Source organism: Cyprinodon tularosa, unplaced genomic scaffold, assembly GCF_016077235.1.
Source record: "Cyprinodon tularosa strain WSP-4 unplaced genomic scaffold, ASM1607723v1 ctg282, whole genome shotgun sequence".
NCBI classification, from domain to species: domain Eukaryota; kingdom Metazoa; phylum Chordata; class Actinopteri; order Cyprinodontiformes; family Cyprinodontidae; genus Cyprinodon; species Cyprinodon tularosa.
Window position 1 is genome coordinate 427,501 of NW_024038988.1, and position 14,959 is coordinate 442,459.

Here is a 14,959-nt window from a genome sequence, read left to right on the forward strand (position 1 = left end):
ACCCATTCCATGAAGCTCTCTGCGCACTGTTCTTGAGCTAATCTGAAGGCCACATGAAGTTTGGAGGTCTGTAGTGATTGACTCTGCAGAAAGTTGGCGACCTCTTCGCACTATGCGCTTCAGCATCCGCTGACCCCGCTCCGTCAGTTTACGTGGCCTACCACTTCGTGGCTGAGTTGCTGTCGTTCCCAAACACTTCCATTTTCTTATAATACAGCTGACAGTTGACTGTGGAATATTTAGGAGCGAGGAAATTTCACGACTGGATTTGTTGCACAGGTGGCATCCTATCACAGTTCCACGCTGGAATTCACTGAGCTCCTGAGAGCGACCCATTCTTTCACAAATGTTTGTAAAAACAGTCTGCATGCCTAGGTGCTTGAATTTATACACCTGTGGCCATGGAAGTGATTGGAACACCTGATTCCAATAATTTGGATGGGTGAGCAAATACTTTTGGCAATATAGTGTATATATATATATGTGTATATGTATGTATGTGTATATGTATATATATATATATATATATATACATATGTATATATGTGTATATATATATATATATATGTATGTGTATATGTATGTATGTGTATATGTATATGTATATGTATGTATGTGTATATACACTATATTGCCAAAAGTATTTGCTCACCCATCCAAATTATTGGAATCAGGTGTTCCAATCACTTCCATGGCCACAGGTGTATAAATTCAAGCACCTAGGCATGCAGACTGTTTTTACAAACATTTGTGAAAGAATGGGTCGCTCTCAGGAGCTCAGTGAATTCCAGCGTGGAACTGTGATAGGATGCCACCTGTGCAACAAATCCAGTCGTGAAATTTCCTCGCTCCTAAATATTCCACAGTCAACTGTCAGCTGTATTATAAGAAAATGGAAGTGTTTGGGAACGACAGCAACTCAGCCACGAAGAGGTAGGCCACGTAAACTGACGGAGCGGGGTCAGCGGATGCTGACGCGCATAGTGCGAAGAGGTCGCCAACTTTCTGCAGAGTCAATCACTACAGACCTCCAAACTTCATGTGGCCTTCAGATTAGCTCAAGAACAGTGCGCAGAGAGCTTCATGGAATGGGTTTCCATGGTCGAGCAGCTGCATCCAAGCCATACATCACCAAGTGCAATGCAAAGCGTCGGATGCGGTGGTGTAAAGCACGCCGCCACTGGACTCTAGAGCAGTGGAGACGCGTTCTCTGGAGTGACGAATCGCGCTTCTCCATCTGGCAATCTGATGGACGGGTCTGGGTTTGGCGGTTGCCAGGAGAACGGTACTTGTCTGACTGCATTGTGCCAAGTGTAAAGTTTGGTGGAGGGGGGATTATGGTGTGAGGTTGTTTTTCAGGAGCTGGGCTTGGCCCCTTAGTTCCAGTGAAAGGAACTCTGAATGCTTCAGCATACCAAGACATTTTGGACAATTCCATGCTCCCAACTTTGTGGGAACAGTTTGGAGCTGGCCCCTTCCTCTTCCAACATGACTGTGCACCAGTGCACAAAGCAAGGTCCATAAAGACATGGATGACAGAGTCTGGTGTGGATGAACTTGACTGGCCTGCACAGAGTCCTGACCTCAACCCGATAGAACACCTTTGGGATGAATTAGAGCGGAGACTGAGAGCCAGGCCTTCTCGTCCAACATCAGTGTGCGACCTCACAAATGCGCTTCTGGAAGAATGGTCAAAAATTCCCATAAACACACTCCTAAACCTTGTGGACAGCCTTCCCAGAAGAGTTGAAGCTGTTCTAGCTGCAAAGGGTGGACCGACGTCATATTGAACCCTATGGATTAGGAACGGGATGTCACTTAAGCTCATATGTGAGTCAAGGCAGGTGAGCAAATACTTTTGGCAATATAGTGTATATATATATAAATAAAACAGACAGTTTTTATATAAAGTACATCAGAATGTTCTTTCAAAGAGTTTCTGCCTGCGTCTTGATGCTGCTGTGGCCCAAATGTCCGTTAGAAAGCAGCTTTCACTCTGCCTGATTTGAGTAGAGGATGACTAAGTGTGTATATTACCTGCATGTGTGTGTTTGTGTGTAGCTTATCAGCATATATGAGTCACTCATCGGGCTGCAGAGAAAGTGAGGTCTGCAAACAAGAACACGGTGCTTTTTAAAGTATACAGAACTTTCTTCCTGACCTTTGTGTTTTTTTCCACCCTCATGCTGCGACTGGACTCTAATAAGGTCCCCAAAGCTGAAGACACCAAAAAATGGAAGGTGTGGCCGACCGGACCCTTGGTCATGTCTTCTCTTTGGATCTCATTAGTTTATTTTTATTATAAGAACTCCATTCCTCTTTTTTTTTCTTTCTCCATCGCTCCCCCCCCCCCCCCCCCCCCATGCTGTGCTTGTTCTTCTCTCATCTGTCTGAATTCCCCTTTAGATTTTTCTCCAAGCTTTTTAGAAATGTAAGATCAATAACCTCTTGATCCGATTGATTACGAGCTGAATGAACTCCAACTGTCAATTGATCCTCTGTGGCCTGCCAGTCACCTGGCTCCTGCTGCTGCAGAATATAAATGACCGTCTGTCCAAAGCCCTGCATTCTCATGGGGGCTGCAGGAATCCATGGTGTTTAGAGGTCGGATTGCCTCAAGCACCAAAAAACTCCCGACCGCAGGTGTCATTAAGTGGATGACAAGCCCTCCCTGGTTTTTGCTCATGAATTTGTGTTTCCTTTTATTGTATCATTGCCTGAAAGTTTTTTTTTTATCACCATAATCAGTGTTTCATTCTATGGATAGATTTTTTTTTGTCCAGAATTGGTGCAAGCAAAAAACATAGTTTATGGATCAGAATGAAAAAAAAAAAATGCAATCCAGACTTTGAAAAATGTTTTGAGGGTAACTTTGCTCTTTTCTTTTTAAAATTTTTTTTTTCTGAATTTATTTTTTCGCATTTTACATTTTTAAGTTGTTGTTTTGTTTTTTTGTTTTTTACTTTTTTTTAAACAAATTCAATATTTTCAATTTATTTTTTTCAGATTTCTTTTCGTCACACTGAGTTTTACAAATAGTATTCTTTTGAATTTGTGTGTTTGTTTTGGCGTTGAAGTGAAGGGGAATATTATCTGCAGAATGCAATTTAAAGGGAAAGCAAGACTCAATCCGAAAAACAGAAAAAAATGAAAATTTAAAATCTGAACAATTTTTTTTTATGTTAAATATTGAAAAAAAATAAAAAATTTTATATTTATATACAAAAATTAATGAAAAACGATTATTATAAACGATATATTTGAAAAAACAACAAAATCTGAAAAACAAACAGCAGATTAACTCTAAAAGTCTTTTTTGATGAAAATTATTTTGTTTCTGGATTGCTTTTTTGTTTTTCAATTAAAAAAATATTATTTCAAATTTTCATTGACAGTATTTTTGCCTGCAAAAATAATGGGACAGATTTTCCTCCATCCTCTTCCTGTGTCTGGTGTTTACCACTTCATCACTGTCTCAGAGCCTGTGCAGCTCATAAGCTAAATCTTTTTTAAAAAGTGCTCTTGTCTTCTCTGTTGCAGGATGACTACATCCCCTACCCACGGATAGAAGAAGTGAGTCATTTCTCCAACAAACATAAACACCTTTCTGATATGCAGCCTGTAAGCAGGTGGTTTGCAGCATAGATGTGGAAATCAAATCCTGCTTTATGTTTACATCTAATCCACAAAAATATTTTACTTACTTTAAACAACAAACTTCTCTCTCCATGATCTGCTTCTCTGTTCTCCATTTTTCATTTGGATGAAATAATAGCTGCATGAATCATGACTGCAGACATGATAGAGGAGAGCAGGAGGCGGGGTTACCAATCTACTCGCTCTGGAGAGCAGAGTTCGCTGCTTTTAGATGTTGTCTCCAAAGTCTCCAGTAGCAGAAAAAAGTCTCTAGATTTGGCGCTAGGAGCTTTTTTGAAATCAAAATGCTAGACGAAACCGTGGAAACCCTCAGCCAATCATTGGCCACTCCTACCTGGATCCCATTTGAGCGTAATTCCCCTCTAAACCATAGGGTGGCAGCAGAGATTGTGTCAAGTGAAATGTTCTAATTTTACACTTTAAAGGTATACTATGCAACCGGTGTTGATTTTCCAGCGAGGCTCCCCCCAGAGGGCGAAAGTAAAAGTGCACTGTTGTAAATATGCACAGCTGTTCTCCTGGTTTCTCCGTCAAGCCAGGCGCGGTTGTTTTGAGCTTAGCAGACAGGCGAACGCAACGAATGACTAACACAGTGAAAGTATGAACATGCACACAGAGAGAGAGAAATCATTCCAATGTTACTTACAATCGCATCAGCAGAAACGCAAGGTCCGCGTCAGCCTTGCAGCCTTCTTTTTATTTTAGCTCTCGCCATTCGGATAAAGCTTGCCCGATGTTCACCCGTGTAGGACTCCTCTCTCTGTCCAGAGCCCTTTTCCTCTTTCTTGCCTGCTCCGACATGGGCTTTCGCTGTTTCCTCGTTGGTTCCGCCATGATAACTGCACAAATATCGCCACTGCGCTAGCAACGAGCATGCTTTTAACTGGGGGCGTGTAGCAGTTCTCGCCGTAAAGCAAGACCGACTCTCGCGAGACTTCTGAGCCTGTGGGTGCGGGCCGAGGGCTCCTGCAATTGCAAGTACGGTATTTCCCCCACAGACCACCAGGGCGGTTCAACCTGAAATGACTCATTTAATGATCCAAAACGTTATGGAACACATTAATTAACTGAAAAATGTTGCATAGTATGCCTTTAATTGTTCCTATAATAACAATAAACTGTTAAATACAGAATTAATGCTGTTTTCAAAACTAGCCTTTGTGTTTAAGGAGAGAGAAGAAAAAATTATGTGTGTCTGTTGTCTATGTAACTAGAGATAAAAACAACTAAACCCATGAATATATGTAGCCTATTTGTTTACGTACCTTTATTAGTATTATGCAGAACAATTATTGATAAAAATATATTGGATATTTTTTCTTCAGAAATTGATAAGAAACTCCCTAATTGTCTTTTGAATAACTGCCTGTTCAAAACCATCCTGCCTGTGCTTTTAGCATCCCCCAAATATACTCTGGTCTTTACCTTTTCTTCTGATGCCTTCCTTTTCTCATCAAGGTTTTAAAACTTTGACTCTCATCCATTTGCAAAATATACAGTTAGACCTGAAGCTGGAAACCAGAACTAACTGGATACATAAATACAAGAAGTTTGCATGCAGGGCGAGAAAAAGCCAATAGATGAGATGTTCCCGCTGGAACTGGAAGCAGAGCGAAGATCCTCCCCAATGCCTTTGATTCAGGGATAGATGTTTAAACATGTGAGTTTATTTATTAGCAAAGGCTTTAGGGATATCTAGTTTCTTTATTAGTGAAATGTGGATGTTGAGCTCGTTTATTATCATGTTGGTGCAGCGTAGATTGGCACTGGAATTTTCTGCTACATGTTCATTTTCAGCCACCTCTCAGTTCCTTTCTGATCACACCTTTAACATTCCTAACACTGTTGCAAACTGGAAGGAAATAATAACAGGGGAAAAAATGTATCTGACCTAAATATCAAGACAATGTGAGATATTTTACAATTCTGTTTTAGAATTAAAAGCAGTAAGGTTTCTTTTTAAGTTTCACAATGAGGGAAAAAAAAAGTCTCAATTATTTTGCATCTGTTTTCCCTCCTTTAGCTTAATTTATTTCACTCTCTTTTGTCTTTCCTCACATTAATGTTACAGGTCCTAGAGAAAGGTGGACCATATCCCCAGGTCATCCTGCCCCAGTTTGGGGGCTACTGGATTGAAGATGCAGAAGCCCCAGCAGGGACCCCTTCCTCCTCAGAGTCCAGTTTCTGTGAGGAGGAGGACGGAGATGAGGGCATGAGCCCCGGCGGGGCGCACAGCTACCGCCTGGAATGTAACAGCACGGCCCGAGCCTACCGCAAACACTTCCTTGGCAAGGTAAGCATGGGTGTTTGCATAAGTGCCAGCAGCACCGCGCTTCACGGGGCGGGTCTGTTATTTCTTTGACCTTAGATGTTTCCCTACTTTCATACTTGCAGGAGCACATGAACTACTACTGCAGCGGCAGCAGCATTGGTAACCTCATCATGTCTCTGAAACACGAGGAGGCTCAGAGCCAGGAGTTTTTGCGCATCATGCTCAGGTACAGATAAAGGGATTGTGATTAACTCTGTTTGACATGTTTGAGGAGAGAAAACGGTAACTTTCAGATTTTAAAGCTGCGTATGATGAGCAAAGACAGTAGTTAGTGTTTTTCTCCAGTTCACCAAACCATTGTTCATAAAACAGATGTAAATATCAATTACTGCATTTATAAAGTTGATTTGTAAAGACAATTTAAAGTTGTGTACATGAAAAGAAAAGTACATATCAGCAACATAGGGGCAAATAATTAAAAAGGAATTAGTGAAATAAGATGATTATATTGAATAAAGATGAAATATTTGAGAGAAATTGAAAGGAAGGTTGGAATCTAAACTTAAATAATGTTTACATAGCACAGTCAAAGGATTGGATTCAAAGCAGATGAAGGTTTCAGCAGTTTTATAGATTTCTGGGAGTTTTTTACAGATTAGTGGGACAAAAGATCTACAAGCTGCTTCTCCAAGTTTGGTTCAGTTTATGCAGAATAGACCGTAGAGGTCTGGCTGTTGATCCAATGACAACAATGTCTGTAACTTATTTTGGAGCGAAGCCATTCAGTGATTTATAGACCTACAGATGTATCTTAAAGTATATTCTCCGAGATACAGTACAGAGAGCCTGAGGAAGAACCACAGAAAATCAGGTTGGATGATGTTCTCACTTTCTTAGTTCTAGTGAGGACGCAGGCAGCAGCTCCCTGCTGGCAGATCCTCTTTTTAAGTGAAGAAGTTCCTGCTGAGTCCATCACTACACTGAGATTTAGAGCCTGATTGGTGGTTTCTAGCTTGGTTAACTGAAGCTGTGGGCTTTCAAATGCATATTTGGTCCAGAAATGATTACTTTACTTTAGTTTTGATTCAGGTAAAGAAATTGTTGTCCCATCTGTGCATTGATTTCTTCTCTGCATTTTTCCAGCACTTCCAGTGCTGCCAACATTTCCTGATGCATCATGTTTATTTAGATAGAACCAAACTCTTCAGAATGATAGAATAAATCAACCGTTGCGTTAGAAAAATTTGGCTTCCTGTGGCCTGAGGCATCCTCAAGAAACTTTCTGCTGCACATCCTTGTCAGGCACTAAACAGTCAGGCAAAGGACAAAGGCGCAGTAAAAATATTTATTTATTCTTCCATAGTTCAGAATAAATGGGCCCAAAAGAAGATATACCAAGGATAACGGACCAGAACTGACCTATTACAACGAACACGGGGATATTTAAACACATAAGCTAGCCTACAAGTAATAACTACGACACAAATATGAAACTAAGACATTCAAACACAAAAATGCATTTTAAAACAGTGAATCTTTGAGTTGACAGCTTCTCCAGATTTAAGTCCCCCAGTGTCAGCTGCTTGTTGGATTCCTCCACTTCCTGGTGTTACACCATACTTGATCCCCCAGCTAGTTCTGTCAACCTCAGCATAAGAAAGACAGTTAGTGATCTTCAAATAATGTTCATAGGGTGTTTACTAAACGTATGCGTCCATATTAGCAAACATCCTAAAATAGATTTGCTGTGTGAAAGAAACATTAAAATACTGACACTGAAACACAAGTCATCTCAAGACACTTTACAGTTCACCTGATCATACAGTCAAATTGATTCAAAGTTTTTTTTTTATCTAAGTAAAACCAGTTGATTGCATTGACTCAAACTAAGCATTCTTGTAGCGACAGTGGAGAGGAAAAAGCTTTTAACAGGAAGAAACCTCCAGCAGAACCAGGCTCAGTGTGAGCGGCCATCTGCTGAGGCCGACTGGGGTTCAAGGAGACAGAAGCAGAGACACAACAAGCAGCTGTAAAAGGCGGCCCCGTCCAGGAAACACACAGCCAGGCAGACAAGCTCCGAGCCAGCTTCCATGTCAGAGGATGAAGAGAGCACATCCAGTTAGTCACAGCCAGAGAAACAATGACTTCACTGAAAAACAGGCCAAGCTCCAACATCTAGAAACAAAGGTGTTGATGGCAGCAGCACAGCTGATATTTCTCTCCAGGATGGAGTCACAGCCAAACAGGAACAGACCAGATGAAGCTACTATGAGAAAAAGCAGAACGTTAGAGATTGAACTAACGGATTCTGCAGAGTGGGAGAATAGAGATAGAATGAAGCAGAATGATGAAAAAGGGGTCCCTATGTCCTCCGGCAGTCTAAGCCTTTAGCAGCATAACTACAGAGGTAGCTCAGGATGGTTGGAGGAACCTCCACAATCCTTATTCATCTACTGAAGCATTGTCTTTACTCTTTTGATTTCCTCCTTCATCTCTTCTATCTATGTCAGGTATAGAATTGACCAATCAGTGTTTGCTCTTAATAAAAATGTCCAAGCAGGACGTAAATACAGTAGAAAAGTGAAAACGGTCAGATGGGTCGCAATAGAAAGATAATTTCTGACTTAATGGATCAATTCTTCATTGAGTTAGATAAAACAAAATGAAACCAGAAGCAGGCGGGGAAAATAAGATGATTTTTGAAGCTTTGGGTTTAGTTCAATCAGTGCTTCTATAATTCTCAGTGATCTCACTCTCAGCACCACAGAAAGGTTTTGTTTTTTTGCTTGGTTTTGACAATTATTTGTTTAATTATGATTACATTTAGTGACGATATCTGTATTGTTACATTTAATTCGGTTTCAGTCATTAAGCTGAGTTAAAATGCAGAAAAACGATATTTTAATTCAGTCTCACAGGTTTCAACATAATTCTCTTTTTAACTACCCGCTAATCTGAGGTCCGTCTTTTCTGCAGATCTCGGACCAAAACAGTCCATGACAGGATCTCTTTAGCTGGTATCAGCCAGCTGCCCAGTGTGCCTCAGATTGCAAAGGTAAAACAACCCTTTTTCTAATCTTTGCATTATTTCTTATTATTAGTGAAGCTAGAAAATTATAAACGCACCTATTGTTACATTAAAGTGTTATTGGAACGGTCCTGTTTTCCTATCCTCTGACACGGCGATAGAAACATCTTTGTTTAGCTCATTAGGACCCATTATGCATACTTGAGCTATATTTAATTAAAAGAAATACAAGATATAGCAGTAATTTATAAAGAAAATACAACAGAGGAAATTATAAAGACTAACCAATCAATAAAACATTGTTTCTACTTTCTTTTGAAGAAAATAGAAACAGTTGGCAATACCTGTTGGCAATAGAAAAAACAACAACATTGTTTAATCTAATTAATAAATCGATCAATCTTCATTTGCACAGAACTTTTTATCCAAATTGTTTAACATAAGGTGCTTTGTATATATTACAACAGATGGAGAGATAAATATGTCAAACAAAATCTAGACTGATGCTTGGAAGCTGTTTTGAGAATTTAAAGAAACCACTAAGGAACAGAGACATGAAGACAAACCAAGGACCTGATGGAAACCGACAGCAAACTAAAGCTAAATGGGGGGCTCGTTAAACAACAAACACATAAGGAGACACAGGGGAAAGGAATCTGCTAATTAACAAAAGGATATGATTGAGATAAAAATGATTAAACAAGGAAAAACACAAGAAACAAACCAAGGAGAATGTAACCCATGTCTGACTGTTTCAATGCGGTCAGGTCCCTCCTTATGTGGTGCTAAATCAAAAGGTGTCAAAAGTATTAACGTTTACAACTCAGGGGGAAGTATAAATCCTACTGTTTTTAATCTAAAAGTGTAAAAGAACCATTGTTGGAACTACTAAAAGTTTAAAAGTTAAGTAAGGACAGAAGCTTTACCGCACTACACTATTAAAGGAACATTCATCTTCAATTCTGGATGTGACTTCCTTATGGTTAACCTCTTAACATCCACTACATTTTGGATAACCCTCACCTATTTTGCATACCCAAATGGAAAAGCAAATAATTTAGGAACTGTACGCCCAAATTTCATGTGCAATACATTATTTGAAAGCTAACACCCTCCAATTCCCTAATATATAAATTAAATTGAGTGACTAGAACAGAGACCAACCTCCATCAGTTCAAACATGACTCAAAGTTGTTTTTTTTATTCTCAGAAATGATACGTCTTTTTGAACAGCAGTAATAAAGACATTCTTGAGTTAAGGCAGGTTTTATTGTATCATATTTGTTCTACATCATGTCAACCACAACTGCAGAAAATTTCAGACCTCTAGCTATAACAGTTCCAGAGCTGTGGGGTTTTGGAACTTTTGGTGTCAGCTTGGAGCTGCGCACAATGGCTCCACCAACCGGGTTGCCGGCGACCCGGTTGGTTTTTAGAGGTAAATTTTTTTTTGTTTTATAATTAATGGTAACGAAGTCAAATTTAACTTTGCATCGTCTAGAAAAACTATTTATTTTGATATGTGGTGAACAACAAGTTGGGGCAGCACCAAGTTTAACCACAAAGAAATTGTTTAGATGAAAGAAATAATTTTGATGGTTTTTACTTTTTTTTAAATACCAACAGTCCAAAATGAAAATGAGCTTAAATGAAACAAAACTAACAAGTCTACTTTTAAACTAAATATAAAAATAATAATTTAACTTAATTGATCTCAAATTTTAGAAATGTATGCCTGCATTTAACCCATCCCCTTGGGGAGCAGTGATCTGCCATTGTGTGACGCCCGGGGAGCAGTGTGGGGTTAAGGGTCTTCCTCAGGGACCCAGAGTGGCAGTCTGTGGGAGTGGGGCTCGAACTCAGAACCTCTGGATTCCAAGCGCAATGCCCCAACCACTAGCCGCCTCTCCCTCAAAGCAGGCATTAGCATGAAGAGTCTTCCCAGCGTTCCTTTTTGCAGGACAGGCGACTTACTTCTTGAGCTAGCCAGCCGCTATTTAAAATATAAGGAGTAAGGAGTAAAATTGATTATTGCAAGAAAGTATAGCCAACATTTCTTCTTATGTAACATGACAAAGTATTTGTACTTTTTTACTTTTATACCTCTGTGAAGCAAATACATGTCTGATAACTTGTTTGAAGGTCATTTCATATTATCATCCATGCTCTGACTTCTCAAAAAAAACATGAAGTTACCTGCATGACCAGACAAAAGCATTCTAATGTAATCCATTTGAGTTCAATTAATAAAAATACTTGAAATTATTATTGTTTGCCTAATTATTAGCTATTTGAGGAGGAAAAACTTTTATTTATCATTTTATTTATTACTTTATTATTTGCATAACTTTATTAAGGTTCGGTTCAGAAATAACTGCATAGGTCTATATTACAGCAGGTCTGTGTGCCTCTGATGGCAGACATTTTTTAAGTCCTTTGAAGCGGATGCTCATTGGCGTGCACTATGGGATTTTATGAAGGGTCTCTTTTTGTATCATAAAATAAACCATTATCACTAATTATTAACATAACTTAAAGATTTAAATATTTGTTATAAATGATTTGAAAGATATAACTACGGAAGAGGATTAGGGCCAGTGGAGAAAAAAAAAGTTAGCTGATTTTTAAATTTTATTTCAGTTTAGTAAGGAAAAAAGTCAAAATTCTGACTTATTTCTTAGAATTCTGACTTTAATCTCAGAATTCTGACTTTTTTATGATCAGAATTCTGAGAAAAAAGTCAGAATTTTCCCGTACTAAACTGAAATAAAATGTAAAAATCAGTTAACTTTTTTTTTTTTCCCACTGGCCCTAATCCTCTTCCATAGTTATATCTTTCAAATAATTTATAACAAATTTAAATCTTTCAGTTATGTTAATAATTAGTGATAATGGTTTATTTTATGATACACAAAGAGACCCTTACGGAAGAGGATTAGGGCCAGTGGAAAAAAAAAAAGTTAAGTGATTTTTACATTTTATTTCAGTTTAGTACGGGAGAATTCTGACTTTTTTCTCAGAATTCTGACTTTAATCTCAGAGTTTGAACTTTTTTCTCAGAATTCTGACTTTTTTATATCAGAATTCAGTCAGAATTCTGAGAAAAAAGTCAGAATTCTGAGATTAAAGTCAGAATTTTGAGAAAGAATTCAGAGAAAAAATTCAGAATTCTGAGAAAAAAGTCAGAATTCTTCCTTTTTTTTTCCAGTGGCCCTAATCCTCTTCCATATATAACAACTGTTTAAGTCCAAGAAAAAAAAGAAAGAATGACGATGTTATGTCACATTTTTATATTTAGAGCATCTATTTAGTAAAAAGAGGTTAAATTGCACTAAAAGTGGGAACAGATATACATTTTTTTACGGGCAGAATATTTATGAGCTTCATTTGAAGACGGTGATATTTGTTTATTTCAGCTGCTATGTGACGACGCCACAGGACTGAAGTTTAACCCCGTCCTCTACCCTCGGGTGAGTTTATCCTCTTAAACACAACTTTCACCTTCAAATTTTTTTCCTTTTTTTAGATGTTAATATTTAACATAAGTATTTCTACCTTTAACTATAACCCCTCACTGACCACATCACTTTATCTGACCCATTATCAGCTTGTTGTTTCACTTGCTCTACCAATAACCCTCCTCATCCACTCTTAAGTTGATGATAAAAGTAACAACTTATGTTGAAACGACTCGACATGATGGATGTGCTGCTCCTACTGTGTTCCCGGTGATGGAGCATGCTTTCAGCCTGCACCTCAGGGGAGGAAAATAAGCCATCTGTGTCTCTGTATGCAACAGATAGAGCTTTTTCCGCCACTGGGAGCCAATGAGGTTTGTCACATGTTGGCCCTTATGTAACATGGAGCCCATAAAGTTGCCCCAGAGGCACATTGGAGCAGAGGAAAATATGCTGTCCTGCTGGCTTCAGGACGCAAAAAGTGTCTCACAAGTTAAAAGAAAAGTCATATAGACGTCTGTTTTTGTTTTGTTTTTTATATCCTTGCCCAGGCCTCCCAGCTGATAGTTGCCTATGACGAGCATGAGGTGAACAACACGTTTAAATTTGGAGTCATCTACCAAAAATTTGGACAGGTGAGTAGTTTCTCTCCAAGGCAACTTTATTTAAGTACCTGTTGGCAAAAAGCACCTCAAATTGCTTAATTTAGATAATTGGATTAATTGGATTAATCATGATGAATTTGTTATTGAAAAAATCATCAAATAATTTAGTAATAGATTAATATTTAGCATGAGTGATGGACTCTAAAACATGCCTTTAGCAGACATTCAGCAACCTATTTAGAGCAGTAATTATTTTGCATTTAAGATAAAAAAAAAAACATTTTCTTCTGTCAATATGCTCTATCCAGAACTCCTAAAGTGGAAAAGTTTTAGTTTTTAGCTGGTTTGATTTTGTATCCACTTATTAATTGATCAAAAAAACAATCGTCAGATTTTGCTAAATAATTATTAGATGCAGCCCTACTAGATACAAATACATAGAAGTTCAACATACCATTTATTACCTTACCTTTATAGAGATAATTCGGTCAGATCATACAGTCTAATTTGTTCAAGGTTTTCGATCTAAGTTCCAAAAAAAGAAAATTAATAACAATCCAGTGGACTTTGTTTCCAAGTTTGAAGACATTTCGCTTCCCATCCAGGAAGCTTTTTTAATTCAGAATTTTAGGAATAGAGATGATCATCATTGCAGCCCCAGGCCCTGTACAGGACAGCGGAGGACCTCGCCTATTCAGCCAGGCCAACAATTCCCTTTAACGACCCCCCTTTCAGAGACATAGACAGGTATGGAGTATTGCAGGCTAACAAAAGAAGCCAAACAACCCCCATTCCAAAGGGGTGGACCCGTTAGTCCGTTTCTATTTGCATGTTTTCAAAACAAAAACAAGGTTTTGTTGGGCTACTATATAAAACCTCAAACTCAACATTATTCCTGACATTTTGAATTGAAAAGCTTCCTGGATGGGAAGCAAAACGTCTTCAAACTCGAAAACAAATTCCAGTGGATTGATTTTAATTTTCTTTTTTTGGAATCACTATGACCTGGATGACTGATAATCTTCATCAGCATATTATTCTATCTAAGGAAAACCAGCTGATTGCATCGACTCATTGACTCAACAGCAATTCCTCACAATAAGCATGCTTGTAGCGACAGTGGAGAGAAAAAAAACCCCTTTTAACAAGAAGACCTTCAACCTCTCAGTGTAAGCAGCCATCGGCTGAGACCGACTGGGGTTCAAGGAGACAGAAGCAGACTAAGAAAAATAACATAGAATCACTGATTTATAAATGTTTTATATGTTAGAAAAGTCAACATAAACTAGTTCCACAAGGGGCTCTGTCTGGGTAAGAAACAATTAAGCAGACAAGCTACAGTATGTGCTGGTTTTCATGTCTTAGGGGTGAAAGGGGGGACATCCAGTTTGTATCAGTAAAAGCTGAGCCCATAATGTCTAGGAAAAAAACAGGACTGAACACTAGAAATCAGGCTCAACCGTATCATCGCTATTCCAAAGAGAAGACAGCAGCAGCCCAGCTGATATTTCTCTCCAGGATGGAGTTACAGTCAAACAGGAACAGACCGATGAAGCTACTATGACAAGGAAAAAGAAGAGCGAACATAAAGTTATGAGTCAAACTAAAAAAATTATGAAGCAGACTTATGAAAAGTTGTCTGTATGTCCTCCAGCAGCCTAAGTCTATAGCAGCATATCCAAAGAGATAACTTGTGATAACCTGAGCCACCTTAACTATAAGCTTTATCAAAAAGGAAAGTTTAAGCCAACCCTTAAAAGTAGACAGGGTGTCTGCCTCAAAGACTAAAACCGGTAGTTGGTTCCAGACTTTACAACTTTTAATCCAAGAACTTGGAAAAATCAACTTATATTTAAATGGTTTTTATCCTTATTTCAGAATGGGAGTAGTTCTGCAGTGTTTCAGGAAACTTATTATAGTTTTTTGGAGCATAGTTTTC

The 14,959-nt window shown here is 38.5% G+C and overlaps 1 protein-coding gene across 9 annotated transcripts in view; it reads left to right on the top strand.

Moving 5' to 3' along the window:
- Positions 1–14,959, top strand: part of rap1gap2a (RAP1 GTPase activating protein 2a) — a 176,958-nt gene that overhangs the window by 145,371 nt on the left and 16,628 nt on the right. For 5 of the 9 annotated variants that reach the window (XM_038290503.1, XM_038290499.1, XM_038290502.1 and 2 more), the window contains 7 exons: positions 2,208–2,240; positions 3,541–3,573; positions 5,729–5,950; positions 6,052–6,155; positions 8,906–8,984; positions 12,374–12,427; positions 12,967–13,050. In XM_038290503.1, coding sequence (XP_038146431.1) covers positions 2,208–2,240; positions 3,541–3,573; positions 5,729–5,950; positions 6,052–6,155; positions 8,906–8,984; positions 12,374–12,427; positions 12,967–13,050 — 609 coding nt within the window. The remainder of the gene's footprint in view (positions 1–2,207; positions 2,241–3,540; positions 3,574–5,728; positions 5,951–6,051; positions 6,156–8,905; positions 8,985–12,373; positions 12,428–12,966; positions 13,051–14,959) is intronic. The other 4 variants (XM_038290501.1, XM_038290505.1, XM_038290507.1 and 1 more) reach the window with 1 other exon arrangement.